The sequence below is a fragment of the Tripterygium wilfordii genome, chromosome 21 (assembly GCF_013401445.1).
Source record: "Tripterygium wilfordii isolate XIE 37 chromosome 21, ASM1340144v1, whole genome shotgun sequence".
NCBI lineage: Eukaryota > Viridiplantae > Streptophyta > Magnoliopsida > Celastrales > Celastraceae > Tripterygium > Tripterygium wilfordii.
Window position 1 is genome coordinate 8,173,956 of NC_052252.1, and position 15,247 is coordinate 8,189,202.

At 34.3% G+C, this 15,247-nt stretch overlaps 1 protein-coding gene across 1 annotated transcript; it reads right to left on the minus strand.

The window, feature by feature from the left end:
* Positions 1 to 910: 910 nt before the first annotated feature.
* LOC119989768 (protein IQ-DOMAIN 14-like) lies at positions 911 to 5,097 on the minus strand. Its single transcript, XM_038835462.1, has 6 exons — positions 4,740 to 5,097; positions 3,714 to 3,811; positions 3,004 to 3,450; positions 2,390 to 2,629; positions 2,005 to 2,133; positions 911 to 1,806 (listed from the first exon to the last, which is right to left on the minus strand). Exons 2-6 carry the CDS (start codon positions 3,786 to 3,788, stop codon positions 1,096 to 1,098), a joined length of 1,602 nt encoding a protein of 533 aa, XP_038691390.1. The 5' UTR covers positions 3,789 to 3,811; positions 4,740 to 5,097; the 3' UTR covers positions 911 to 1,095.
* Between the last annotated feature and the right edge of the window lie 10,150 nt (positions 5,098 to 15,247).

Here is a 15,247-nt window from a genome sequence, read left to right on the forward strand (position 1 = left end):
ATCTTATACAATGAACAATATTCATCTTGTCAAGACTAAATATCTCTCTCATTTAATTATGGTTTTGTTATTGTTTTCACTGATAACATATTGATCTACTCGGCTACGAAAGGAGAACATGAAGAGCACTTGTGCATCATTTTGCAGACTTTACGGCAGAATCAATTATATGCAAAGTTGAATAAGTGTGAGTTTTGGGTGAACGATGTAAAATTTCTTGGCCACGTGATCTCTAAAGAGGGTGTGGCAGTTGATTCCTCTAAGGTCAAATCCATTTCTAAATGGCAACAACTAACGAATGTTGGTGAAATCAGAAGTTTCCTTGCGTTAACTGGCTATTACCAGAGATTCATTGTAGGATTTTTTTTTTTCTTCATATAATGACGCCCTTGACACGATTGTTACAAAAGAATGTAGCATTTGTTTGGAATGAAGGTTGTAGATGAGCCTTCAAAGAGTTGAAGTTGAGACTTACTACCGCTCCGGTGTCATCATACTAGAGAGGGAGTATGGGTATCGAGTGTATTGGGACGCATCAAGTTCCGGTTTGAGTTGTGTATTGATGCAAAAGGACAAATAAGAATATCGCTCACCATCTAGTATAGGGAAAAGTATATGTTAGTCTTCAGATAGGGCTTGGATTGAGTTGATGTCCAAGGTGGTTCTGTAAATATTTTGTTGTATTGTACATGTACTTCCATAAATCCGCAAAATGCTTCTTTGACCGATACGCTTCACCGCAATCTTTCTCAGAACACAGAAAAATCAAATGATTAATGAAACGCAGATAAAATCTCTCATATGGGGCTGGTGGCGGCCTGCTTCTCACACTCGCACAAGGTTATGCCAAACCAAACAGAGGAAGAGGAAGACGAAAAAAAAAAAAAAGAGCTTTCATGATAGAGGGGTCTTTACAAATCTCAAATCCTGTAACACTCAAAACTCTCATTTACTATTGTATTATTATTTGTTATTTTACATCACTATGCGTGTAATCCCATATATATATATCACCAAATACACAATCAGGAAAACAAAAACACCAAAAGGAAATAATAAACAAATAAAATGTTAAAATTAGAAGGGAAAAAAAAATCACACAAATCTGTTAAATGGCCTTCTTCCAACACCAGCAGGCATAGAAACTGTTGAATCAATACTTAAGTTCCCTATAGATTGCAGCGACTGGTTCTTGTCTAATATCTTGTGGGAGCTCGCAGAATCCTTACTCGAGAACTTGTTCCATTTGAAAGACCCAAAGCCTTGTGCCAATGGAAATGATAGCCTTCTCTTTGATTCAGTACTGCTACTGCTTGGACTAGCCTTTACTTTTGCCTTGGCCGAAACCGTAGGAGACATGTAATTTGGCACCGAAAACGGAGGGCAGCTAGTAAGGCTGTCGTCGTCCTTCATTGGCAAGTTGAATGGAGAATCTGCTCCACTGCCTCTTGCTCTTGAGTACTTTGACAAGCTTGGACTGTTATGTGAAATCCTGTATGAAGGTGGAGTCCGTGGTGGCCTTGTTGCAGGTAAAAATGTCGACTTTGTTGATCTCGGCGTGGGAGTAGCATCGATGTTTTCGAACCCAAAATGCTGGTTTTTGTTGGTGCTTGACCCCGGTCGTGGGCTAGGCTTCAGCTCAGAATGTGGCCTTGGAGGTGTCAGTTGAAAGTTCTTTATTGCTTGACCTTCTGGAGGGTTTGCCGGAGGCAACTGACGCTCTAACCAGTTCCACCACCATGGGAATCCACCAGATCGGATTTCCGTTAGAGGTTTCAGATTTGAGTCCGGATTAGCCTTCCACAACTATAGTATAACAGAGAAACAGATTAGGCTATGGTCTCCTTCATATTGCTAGTGATTTTCACAAATTTAATCTATATGATTCCAGGGCTAAAACCCAGTCGAACTTGCTCCAAATGTGAGATGGTGATTTAAGAAAACAAGGATTAGATATGCTTATTTCACAGAAATTCTAAATAAGGAATACTACAGTGATGATACCTGATGCGAATATGCGTAGGCCATGGCCCTTTCTCTCTTGACAACAGCATCCACCTTTCTCTGCAACCTTGCTTCAATTTCCTCTTTCGTTAGCGTGCTATCATCCCAGTCTTCATTACCTGCCTCAGACTATAACAACGATCTTAGAAAAACTATTTGACAGGTAAGATAAATCTTTGTAAGGTCTAACGGAGTAACTATATATATAGTCCTTTTCACAACCAATACCAAATCAAGTTGGCATGAGAAACACAAGTAATGAAACTTCGCAGATGATATATTGACAACTGATGGGCCAAATAAACCTTAATACAGGTAAAAAAAAAAGGTTGTGGAGTTCAGAAGAAAGAAAATACAATTAAAAGAAGAAAGAAGGGAAACTTACTGCCTGGCTCATGTTCCATTTGCCCAAAGTACTCTCCAGTTCCTTATCATTTCGGTATTGAGATTGGCTGCGTGCTTGGTTTTCTAACATTTGGATCCTTCGCAACTGAATCTGCGACTGGACTCGTACCAAGAGCTGCATATATTTCATGGCATTTGATGTTTGCCTCTTCACATTCTGTCCTCTCACCACTCCTTGAAGCCTTACCAGACCCTTCAAAGCTCTAAAGCTCCTCCTCGCCTGTGTCCCATTAGCCGAATCATAAAACGTAGTCCCAAATTTGGCAAGAAGAAAGTCATACAAAGGGGCAAAAACCCAAAACGACTTCAACATAATTTGGATCAAAACAGGCCAATTAATCAAATTTCAGTATTGCATACAGGCCTACTTAAGAACATCCATGAACCAGGAAGACTTTCACATACTGCTCTGTTAAGCTACAATTAGAACGCTTGGGAGTGCATGTTCATTCATAGTTTACCATCCAGGAATTATTCTTGCAATGGCTTAAGTACAGTTCAATAGTCCAAGCTATCTCACAGAAACATATGCAATTAGATAATGTTTCAGGCAAATCAATAAGTTTGTACCATCCACAGGGAATAGAAACTTACCGTATAACCTCTATAAGCAGCTTGGATCTTAGTAGCCGAAGCATGGCGATACCTTAGGGTTGGTTCTGGCCTGTAGCTAATCTCACTACGGTGTTGAACAATCCTAGGGGAGGCCGCTCTAGGGGAAGCAACCTTTGGAGAAGCAACTTTGGGAGATGCAGCCTTAGGAGAAGCAACTCTTTGAGAAGAAGTTCTAGGAGAGGGAATCCTTGGGGAAGGAACCCTTGGGGAAGGAACTCTTTGAGGCACGAAAGGAGGTGTTTGGGGCCGCTCAGGAGGCGTCGGTGGCCTGAAAATCAGATTATGCTCTCTTTCAGCATCATCGAGGATTTTCTCAATGCTGCTTGGCTCTCTGAACAAGGGAATGAATGAATTGGTGTCTCCATGCCTCAACTTTCCTAGTCCCTTCTTTTTCTTCTTCTCTTTTGTACTATTCTTCTCTGGTTCCTGGATAGTTTTGACCAAAAGATATAAAACAAAAATTAAAAAGATAATGAAAAGGCTTCAATCATCTTGAAAAGAAAATCCTGTTTCATTTAGTTCAATTTCAAACAGGGACCAGCTGCTCGTCTTCAGGTAAACCAACACAACCTGGTCTTTCAAAAGAAGCTCAATTTAACTTACAAGTCCAGACACCTGATTTGGACTATAAATTATATCTGTTTGGAAGGAAAGAAAACTGGTAACCAACAAGGAAGGTTTCAACTTACATTGGCTAATTTCTCCTTGGAGTGTGGTATAAACACCCTTTTGATTGCGGAAAACCAATTCCCTTTCTTTCCCATGTTCCTAGCATTAGTATCTTCACCTGAAGGGAAAATCAATTAATCAAACACCAATTAAGTCTAGGCACGTTGCAGTTTTGAGATCCTTGCATATATGTAATAGTTGTAGATTTAAGGATATGCGGATAACAAATTTAAAACTCCGATACACAATAAGGCATCTTTAAGTGGATTAAGAAAGGAAGTTTTCTTACAGAATGTCATCGACAGTTCCTACCCTCTCGATTTCCCACTAATGATTCAGATCTTGAAACAACCTTACATGATTTTGATCACAGAATTTCAAACAATATCTCAAAATCAAGGTTTTGTGCTTATGTGATAGATTAAGACAGAGGCCGGCACAATTCATCATAAGTTATCTACTATAGAAGAACTTGGATAAATTGAGAATTAGTCTCTAAGGATCTACAACAACAACCATGCTCTGACATGACAATCAAACATTTCATGATTAAATCCAACTTTTTCATTAGATAGAGATTGCAATCTGAGGATATATATAAATTTATCTTTAAAGACAAACACATACAGACAAAATCATCTCAGTTTCTTATTCTTGTGTCAATTAAAAAGCAGGACAAGATTGAGACGCCTTCTTCCTACAAGGATTTCCTAACTAAAGCACATAAAAGAATCTTAAATTGGTAGCAAAGAACCAAACCCACCAAAAAATATTTAGAGAAGGAGTAAAAATTTATCCTCAACAATTAGGGAAAAAACGAAAATTCTTCAAGACGACAACATATCTCACACCTTGAAGACAAAAGGGATCAAAAGACTAGAAAATGCCCAACCTAAAAACAACCCAGAAGACGAACTCAAATTCCCAACAGAAACTTTTTTTTAAAGAAAAAAAAAAAACCCAACCTGTTATGCATACCCAGAAGATCAAATGACCATTTAATGCAACTAAAATTCAAAATTAACTCAGATACTACTTGATTTTACCTTATGAACATTCCAATTCTGTGACTCTTTCAAAAAAGCTGTTGTAGAAGCAGCCAAAGAAGACTCTTCTTCCTTGTCTAGCTAGCCCCCCTCACCTTTCCTACAAAACATTCGAGCTTCCAGCTACTTTCCTTTCTTTGCGTTTGATGGCTTTCTCTCTGAGTTTCTTTTTTTTGTTTTTCCCTCTTTGAATAACTTCTCTTTTTCTTTGCTGGTATATATGAATTGAAACTTTTCTTTCTTTCCTTCGCTCTGCTACCACCTTTTGTTGGATTTATAATATAATTTTCTTTTGGGTTGATGATGGAGAAGAGAGAGAGAAGGAATGAGAGGTTGGCCACTTTGTCACTCAATTGTTGTGGCCAACTTCAACTAACTTTACTTCAATGGAAAGACTATTTGGACACTGTCTACTGATTAAAACAGTTAGGTTTGGTGCTAATGGTTTTTGTATTTTTACTCAAAACTATTATTATTATTATTATTATTTTAAACAGCAAGTACTCTCATTATTATTTTTCAATAAACTATGATGAGGGTATTAATGCTCGTATTTTTATAATCCCAAAAAAAATTAAAAGAATATTTATCTACTGAGTTATGGGGGACCACACGCGCTGGTGTAGAGGCGTGTGTTACACGCTCCAGTAGGAGGTGAAGTCAAGTCAAGTCAAGGTGGTCGTGGTGGCATGTTATTTGTTATGATTATTTTTTTTTTAAATTAATTTTCTTTATAGTATTTCTTAAATTATTTGAAATAAGGAGATGATAAAGCCTCAATAAATAAGAATTTGGCACCTGGGTAATAAGAACATATATGTATGTGACACATAAAGTTGGGAATTGAAGTTTGACAAGCTAATAAATCTTGATGTTGGTCAATCCACGGAGCTTTTAGTGGTTTTTGTTCAAATATCAATCATTTGTTCTTGGTTGAAATGTTGGTCCAAAAGCATTAGTAGTAGAATCTAGTGGTAAACTCTTGAAAATTGAATTCATGGACTATTTTTGCTATTCCTTCCAATAAATTCTTTAGCAAAACCTTTTTTTTTTTTAATATATGATTTAGAGTAGTAAGTACAAGAATAAAATTACTTGGTTTGCTAGAAACAGTCAAATTAATTGGAGATCATCATCATCAAAACTTTTATCTCAAAAATTTGAGGTTGGGTACATGAGTTTATAAAAACATCAACGAGAATACACTACTTATATTCGTTTCCATTCATTTTTATCATGGATCCTAAATTAATTGAGGATGAATTCTTCTAATTGTAAGATCTTAAATTTTTTCCGTAACATTTTTTTAAAAGACAACTTCATTGATTTGAAAGGGGTACATTCAGTTAAATGAAGAGAGTGGATGGAAGATGAAACCTCGTCCAAAAAGACAGATATTGACTTATAATTTACATCAAAAGAGGCTATAGCATCAATCAATTTATTGACATTTCTTAGCGTGTATTGCATTCGACAATCCAAACTCGACAACTGAGAACGAATCTCGTCTAGTATGAATCCATATGGAGATAGGGAATTCTATTGTTGTTAACTGTTTGGACTATCTCTAGAGTATCTCCTTTTAAGATGAAGTTTCTGAATCCAAAGTCTTGTGTTAACCTGATTCCAAACGTGAATGCAACAACCTCCACCTTTGTTAGATCGTAGCCTTATTATTTTGCATGGGCATTAATAATTATTTTTAAGACTGGTATTAGCAATATGTTTTATAAGCCCCTTCTTACTTCCTTGGCCCAAAAAATGAATTGCGAGATACTAATGTGTGAAGACTTTCCATTACAAAAAGGCGAAAACGAGAAGAGTGGGAAAAATTATTAAAAATGGGAGGACAAATATGAAAATTTCTTATTTGCATATCCTTGCGTAAGGTATTGTGTATTTTAGGCCTAAATCACACATATTTATCTCAAGAAATGTCTCTTACCTCTCATACATGAACCTAAGAACTCATAACCACATTCATAATGTTAAGAGTTCAAGTGACGGGGTAGGACACGGGTTAAGAGGGATTTCAGTAATTGTATAAGTGCATGCCCAAAATTTTCACGGTCACTATTCGCAATCAGATACGAGGGCTATACAATTTCTTAACATCTACAATTTACATTTAACGGTAGAAAAAAAAGTCAGGCCAGTTTTAAAAACAAAAAACAAATTATGATGTGATGTGACATACTTCGCAAATCATTGCATTAAAATTGTAGACTCTCATACTCTAAATAAATTGCGGGATTCCCAGATCCATTACATGTAATGATGAAATGCAATATGCTTATGTTAAGCTTTGAATTCAAAAACACATGAGAATGAATAAAAGGTTCGAATAAGTGTCCAGTGACCCAGTCCAAGTCTGCTATAGTGGTCTTTCTGAATCATTCCTTGGGTTCGGGTCTAGTCTTAAGTCGTAGTCGTGGGTGCATTTTGCGTTGGGCTTGACCCGTTCTTTTTCGGCAACTTCTTCTGCGCGTGTCTTCCACTTACTGTGTCGGCAACTGTGGAAACAACGCTCCTTTAAAAAACAAAATATAAAAAATGAAAAGATGATTGCTACACCTACAACATTAATTATATTGTTGTGGGCCTAGTCTCATATGATATCAGCCGTCGGATCTTAATTTCGTCGGTTTGATTCTGAAAAGTTTACTGTTCATCTGTGAAGTATGATTGTGTTTTTAGCAATCTTTGGTGTACCATAATAATACCCTGTCGTTGAGATGGGGGCTGGAATTATTCCAGTAATTTCATTAGATCTATACCATCCAATGCAACAATGCATTGATTTAACAACACTACACCCAATACATTCAATGGTGTAGATCTGGTGACATTGCTGGAATGATTCCAATAAATCCTTTTCCCTGTCTTTGCACGTGAGACGTGCAAGGCATGTGTGAATATATACATATATATTTACATATTGGTGTTAAACATATATTTAAGGAAATTCCAATCCCACTAATTCATTATTCATTATTTCAATTTCTAGTGAAATCAGATTGTGAACAAAATATTTTTTTCTTTTTTAAATTTTATCATCCCATGTCTTTCTCCTTAAAAGTTCACATAATGACCAAATTAAAGCATGAATTGGACAACATTTGTCTTGAAAGCCCAAAATTAGATTGGAATCTACATTGACGATGAAAGATTCCTATTACATTACTAGGCTATATATATACACACAAACATATATATATATAATGATGAATATGTGGACACTATAAAGTATAGAGTATGGACAAGGGACCCTTTTGAGATTACTTACGGATTGGAAAAGTGACTTAAAATTGCCTTAATCGGTGGTTTAATCTTTTATTTAGTGTTGGATTCCCTGGTAGGTCAACCAAGTCTTGAAATAGTCTCAAGAGACATCCCCATAAGGTCGCTTTATGAAATGGTTGTTACAAAAGAATTATTTAAATAGGACAAATTAACTTTACGCAAATGTTAGGGGTGGTAGCTCATGAACAATAATTCATGAAGAAAATTTGTTTGATAAAATATATTGTGTGTGGTTTGTATCAATTACAAATCTAAATTTATACACCTACATTTTTTTTAACTTCTCTCCACAATGTACAAAGTAATTGGGGAGTAGTATTACAATATTATCATCTCACACGCATCAGGTAATTGTTGAGAATCCCACATCGATTGAAAGTCCTAATTGAGTGTGGTTTATAAACTCAAACCCGCCCTTTAACAATCAATTAGATCTTTTCCTAAGGTTTAATGAGTTGGATTTAGTCTATTTACTGGGCCTAAAAGAAGAAACAAAGCCGTTAGGGTAATTCGATGCATTCATGGGAATCGAAACCCCAAAGTGAATAATATAATTAGTTGTTTGGGATGTGGATTTATGAAAGTGTCTTACAAATATATTGGGGCGACCGAGTTTTGGAGAGTCCATTTGCACGTCTAGCATGTTTTTGAGGAGGCATTCTAATGTGAATGTTATTCCTGAATGTATTTGGTTTCTTCTTATTGCAATGAAGATTCAGGGTCTTTACCCTTTCAAAAAAAAAAAAATGTGACCCATCGCAACCCAAAATCTCAAAACATCATATTATAATTTATATGCCTAAATCACGTCATATACAACTAATATGACCTTTTGTACCATTTCATATGTGTTTTATACTCCACTCCCCTCACAAGTGTGATACTCTTACATCATGGTCACGTGTTGGGATTTGACCCAACTTACTCCATTGTTAGGTGAGAAATTTTTGGACTGGTGGTCGTGACGATTGAATTTAGACCCATATTAAATGTTCAAATGATAAACTAATATGATATTATTCTCGGTTAAAAAAAAAAGTGATACTCTCACATTCTTGATATTTCTCTTTGCTCAGGAATCACCCACTTAATATTCTCAATCTTGGTATTTTTTTAAAAATATAGAAGACAAGCAATGCAAGCTTGATTAATATGGGATTTTTTTTGCGCTATCACATGTGTCTTAAGCTTAACAAAATTGACCACAATTATAGTTTGAAAGCAAAATTATTTGGGTAAATAAATGCTTTTGAGTTGTCGTACACTTGGGATTTGGTAGTTAGTGCTTCCTAATTGGAGAGTGGCTCGCTTTTAAGAAACTTAATAAGATTAATGTTATGCTTAGAACATGGTAGATGATGGCCCAAGTCCTATCATGAAGCTGAAAAAAGACACCAAAAAGAACATAAATAAATCAATAAAAGGCTGTTTTTAGCAATAAGTTGTTGAATGAATGCATTCTTTTATGCCCAACACAAGAAGCTAAATTATTGATGTGTTTTGGTAAAACCAATATCATTACCAAATTTGAGAGGGAGTTAATTAACTATATTTTGGAGTTTACTTCTTTTTATAAACATTTTGTATAGTGTAGGTCAGGAATTCAAAACCCCCTTACTTAGGTTTATTAAATTGGACATATTGTAGTGGACAAATTATGGAGTAAAGAAAGAAATAGCATATTTGTGTGTCATTTTTTGAAGGGAACATGAACAAGACATGAGTAGTCACAAAACTAACCTAACTTGGGTATGCTTGATTTGGATTAAGTAACCACTACTACCCACCCTTTATGCTTAAGCCTCCTCAAATTATTATTATTTTTTTGGAGTAGCGTATAAGCAAAATCAATATTGATAACTAAAATGACACTATATAAAGTCTCTAAGTAACTAATTCAGTTCAAAGCAAAAAATTGAAAATTGAGAAATCATTTTCATAAACATGTTTTAAATCACTTTTAATAATGTGTTCCATTTTAATGTAGTTTATTGCACTAGCGTACTCGGGATTTTATCTCAGGACGGACAAAGTCATGAAGGTTGTCATTCCCCAATTTTCATAAGGAAAAGGGATGTGAAGGAATGAAGAAAATACCTAAGATCAGGAGATGGACGTAACGCAATGTTGCATAGCAATGACGTTAACCAGTAAAACCAAATCCCAAATACTAAAGTCCTAGAGAGGACATGTCAACTGCGTAAAAGCGGTCCAAAAATTTTCTCAAAAAAATAATAAAACATAAACAATCACTTGCATAATCCATGCAATCCCTACAATCAGAGATCCAAAATAAAAACATTCAAACCAGTGTTTAAGCACCCAAATGACAAATAACATACTATTTAAGTGAGTAACTAAGTCATCATCACCTAGAAATGTTTTCAACAATGGAAGTGAAACTAACATAGTAGACAATATAGTTCTACTAATGAAATCAAAGTAGATAAAGAAAGGTGGACTACGCTCACATCACTCGTCTGGCAACCGCTCATCAACCTGCTCAACTAAAACAAAGGTAAAGCAAAACAAAAAGAGAGAAAGGGTGAACCAAATGCTTAGTAGGGTATACAAATCCAATGACATACGTCAAAAAAGAGACAAATATAGAATCTAAAGACAACACAAATATACTGAATATGCTGATCCAAGAACGATGCCCATTCAACACATGATCTAATAGTTCATCAAATGCATGCTCAAATTCAATGTAAATATTTTAATAAAATAAATACATCTTCCAACCAATCACTAGTTACTGAGTATAATAATAATAACTCAATTGGAAAACCATTCTTTAAGTCAAACTGTGATCCTCTATTGGACTTTCGCTGGACACCGATCACCAGTGATACTTAATTAACTAGGTTATAAGTACACCTAGCAGGACATCCAGAGTCTTTTCTTAGGTATTGAAATTTACTCCTCCTCTAATATCTGCCTTGATTAAAGAATCTATCATAGTGTGTAAAATTTCACAACCTATACGAGATATATATCCATCTACGTTTCTCATAAAAAATCACATCAAAACCATGATGCATGCCTCCTTTTAAAGAGTTTATACTATTTCCATAACAACCTCCCCTTATTCTCCGATTTGTCCAAACCATGCAATTTAAACAAAACTAAGTCCAATTTACATTTTGAACTACATAGAATATATTTACACAAAACTATTATCCAAACTACGCATATTAAATATATTATTTATCAAAGGAATAAACTATTTTAAATAGTCCAATTTGCATTTTCAACTATATATAATATATTTACACAAAACTAGTGTCCAAACTACGCATGTTAAACATATTATTTATCAAAGGAATAAACTATTTTAAATAGTATCTCCTCGCTCATCTACCCCTCTCGTGAGATACCACACCCATTCGGGCAATCACAAGTAAAACATTTCGCAATTCATTTAATGCAATGTAAAACATACTCATAAATAAAACCGTAATTTCATTAAACTAAGAAATTTGAAACACCTTTGAACAATTTTCAAAATCATGAATTCATGCACCACCTTCTTCCAAGGAAGAGGTCAAGAGTTGGCAAATAACAGGGAGATCAATAATTTCAAAGAAAAACACCAAGGACAACAATTTTTAAGAAAGAGTCCAAATAATCACAAGGTTTCACAATCAACTCTAGCAACCTAATTAAAGAAAGACAACGAGTTTAATAATTGAGATTATACAAAGGACTAGGAATTTCACCATTAGAAGTTTGAGAAACATGCCATGCATGGCCATAACAAAAGCGCTAAAGCACCAAATAGCGACTAAGAGCAATTGAACCAAAGAATTCACCTATGGCCATGCAAATAGTGATTTCCACAAGTATTACCACATCAAAAACAACCAACACTAATAACATTGAAACTTTTGGATAAGAAATCGCCTAACTCTCATTCTTAGTATTTTTTCAAAAATCTAAGGTTCAACTCCACGTGCGTACCGAGTGCTATCCATTGATCCAATATCCATAAACAATACAATTTCATCACTAACAATATTGATTAACTCAATTTAAATAAAAAATCTCTAAATCCCATAAATTCTAGAATTCTAATCTATCTAAATTTTATAAAATAACGATAAGTAATAATTAAAAGTAACTTATAAATGTCATCGGCGATTTTTCATACATTGAAGTCATTTCATGATAATCTACTTGCAAGAGCATCAAAAATATTTTTTTTTAATGTACTCAATTAAACTATCATTTAACTATTGACCGTGATTTCAAATCCGATTATTGACAATCTATTGTTAGAGATTTTCAAAATAAGTTTGAGTTTTTATTTGGTGTTTTAAAAACTCTTATGTATTTGAAAATACATGACTGTTTTAAATACTCTTTTCTTTAAAAATACATGTTAGGCAGCTCTTCACATGAAAAGACATGACCATTCATTGAAGAGTCACCATTGTAAAGAGACACCACAAACTCTATACATAGAGGTATTCTCCAACCATTTGATTCATCCAATTTTCTATCAATGGTCTCCCATTCTTTCTTCATAAAAGTTTTCTATTGTTTTTTCTATTATTGCAAAAATAGAAAGATAAGTATCTTTCTCATGATTATTCTCAAAGTACTCTGACTTTCTACTACTATTGCACCAAGAAGAAGGTGGTCCATAGACCAAGCTTCATTATATCCTAGAGGCAGATTTGTTGTAACCCAGTGCAGCCATTTGGTAGGGGTAAATACTATCTTAAGGAAAGCGACTACACGCCTTGAAGCACCAGTTTCCATACAAGATTGTTGCAATCACTATATTCCTACCATTTCTTCTATATCATCTATATGGTAGAAACTACTCTCTACTATAGCAGTTCCGACTAGTAGAATAAATGACAAACTCAGAATCCTATAAACCAGTGTGTATACGTTATGCTTCTAGTATCAATTATATTTAACAAGATCATTGATTCCTTTTAGTTCTAAGAAAATCAACGCTAGAGTGCACATCAATAACAAAATTGTCAAGTCGATCTGAAAGTGTCAAAAGCTTTATATTAGATAAATCACTCGAATAAAATTGGACAAGTAAGATCAACTTTTTCTTTTCAAAAATGACAAATGAATCAAATTGGTTTAGGCATGAAACACATCTAAGTAACTCACTTATGACTTCAATAAATCAAGAATTTAGCTCCAAAATTGTAGATCTATTATCAAATTGAATGTGTCAATTCGGGTTACGACAATTGCAAGAAAAAATGGAGCGTGAGTAGTGATGTGGACGACGACTAAGGATCCACGACAATATAAAATCTTAACCAAGAGATGACTCAGAGTTCAAATACGAACCTCCAATGCATGCTATGTCGTCGGATACTGACTGAGAATCTAAGGCTTTAGATTGAGATGTTTAGACTAGAGTCGAGTCTCGCTGACTTAGGGGATTAGAAAAAGGGGAGCGTGAGAGAGGGTAAGATTACTTCAAAAAAATGAAATATCCCTTAAATATTCAAAATATTATAAAATTAGCAATTAAATAATAAAAAAAATTCCGTACGGGCAATTGCCCACACTTGACTTTTCCTCCGTCTGCCCTTGGTTTATAGGCGAACTTAATCAAATTCTGCTCCTCTAAAATATGACTTTCACTTAGTGGTGTTCAAAATCATACCAAAACCAAACTGAAAATTTTAATTGGAATTGGTTTTTCAATTTTCAGTTTGGTTTCGAATTTATATCTAGTTTCGTTTGGCAGAGCATATTTGCTGTCAAAATAAACTAGTTTATAAGTTGTGAAATAAGTTATCAGGTGTTTAACGAAGTTTATAGCATAAGTTAGTTTATAAGTTCTAAAAAAAATCTATTTAAATTTAATTTAAAAGATAAAAGATCAAATTTATAATATTATCTTAATAAAAAAAGAAACAAAATGAAAATAACAAACATAGGGTGCATTTGGTGGACTTTTTTTTACCCACAATATATTGTATTTGAACAATAAATGGTTTGATGCAACTAAGGGTCCAATTAGTGCACAATTTTGTCAGTAGCATATATTGTACGTAGCATATATTGCAGATAATAAATGGTTGTAATAAATGATAGCATAAATGGTTATTGAAATGTTGTTAGTTGTTTGGTTACACTTTGCTGGAACAATATAAAGTCCTAATATTGTTGTGTAAATTATATGGAAGGGCATAACTTTTTAAAGCTATATAACAGTAATAAAAAAAATCATAAAATAAATTATAAACACTGCATAACTCATTAAAAAATATAACTTTTTTCATAAAAAATAATAAATTTTTTTTAAAGAAATTGTAAAAATACCATAACTCATTCAACACTGCATAGTCTCATATATATTGATAAATACATGTCCAAATTCACATACCCCTTATGATCATATTAATAAAATTTATATATAATTATTCATATTGCATTAGATAGTTGATCGACAAATATGTCACGAAACTGAGTCATGTTAGCATCATTAATGACCAAATATTCGTCACTCTCTTCCTCTTCTTGCTTCCCCTAGTATTAGTAGATCCAGGGGTGGGTGTGCTAGCCTTCACTGGTGATGAAGCAGTGGAGAACTCATCAACAAACCTATCATAGTTTGAGTCTACTGGACTTGGAGTGTAGCAATCAGCTCCAAATTATTGTATGAAGTCATTGTCCAATACGATATGAGGAGATACATAGTTCTCACCATTCGCAGAGCTACCTCCCAAAGCTTATCTTGCTTCCCACAGAAATGGAAGCCTCCATTCTTAAACTTCTTAAAGTTGATATTCTCCTGCAAATTGGACATATAAATTTGTGATTCATAACATATTTTAGATGACATTATCAAATAAATAATTATACATAAATGATAAAGAGAGCCACTTGAATTCTAGCTGCCCACCAATCTTCAGTGGCCTCAACCTTTCCAGTCTCAAAATTGATTCTCAAACCTATCTCAACATTCATCAAGTCGTGCTTCGTTTTCAATTTTTGCAGGGTACAATTTTTACCACTTACAATCTTAAATTCTTCAGCAATCTTATCCCACTTCATTTGATCAGTATTTTTCTTCTTCCACTCATACAGCATATCTAGGAATATTTTGATGGTTTGAATATCCCATTTAAACTGTACATCTCCCTCTATCAAACTTTCTTTCCCTTTCCTACTCATCTCCTAAACTAGTAACAATGAGAGAATATTGTAGTCAAATG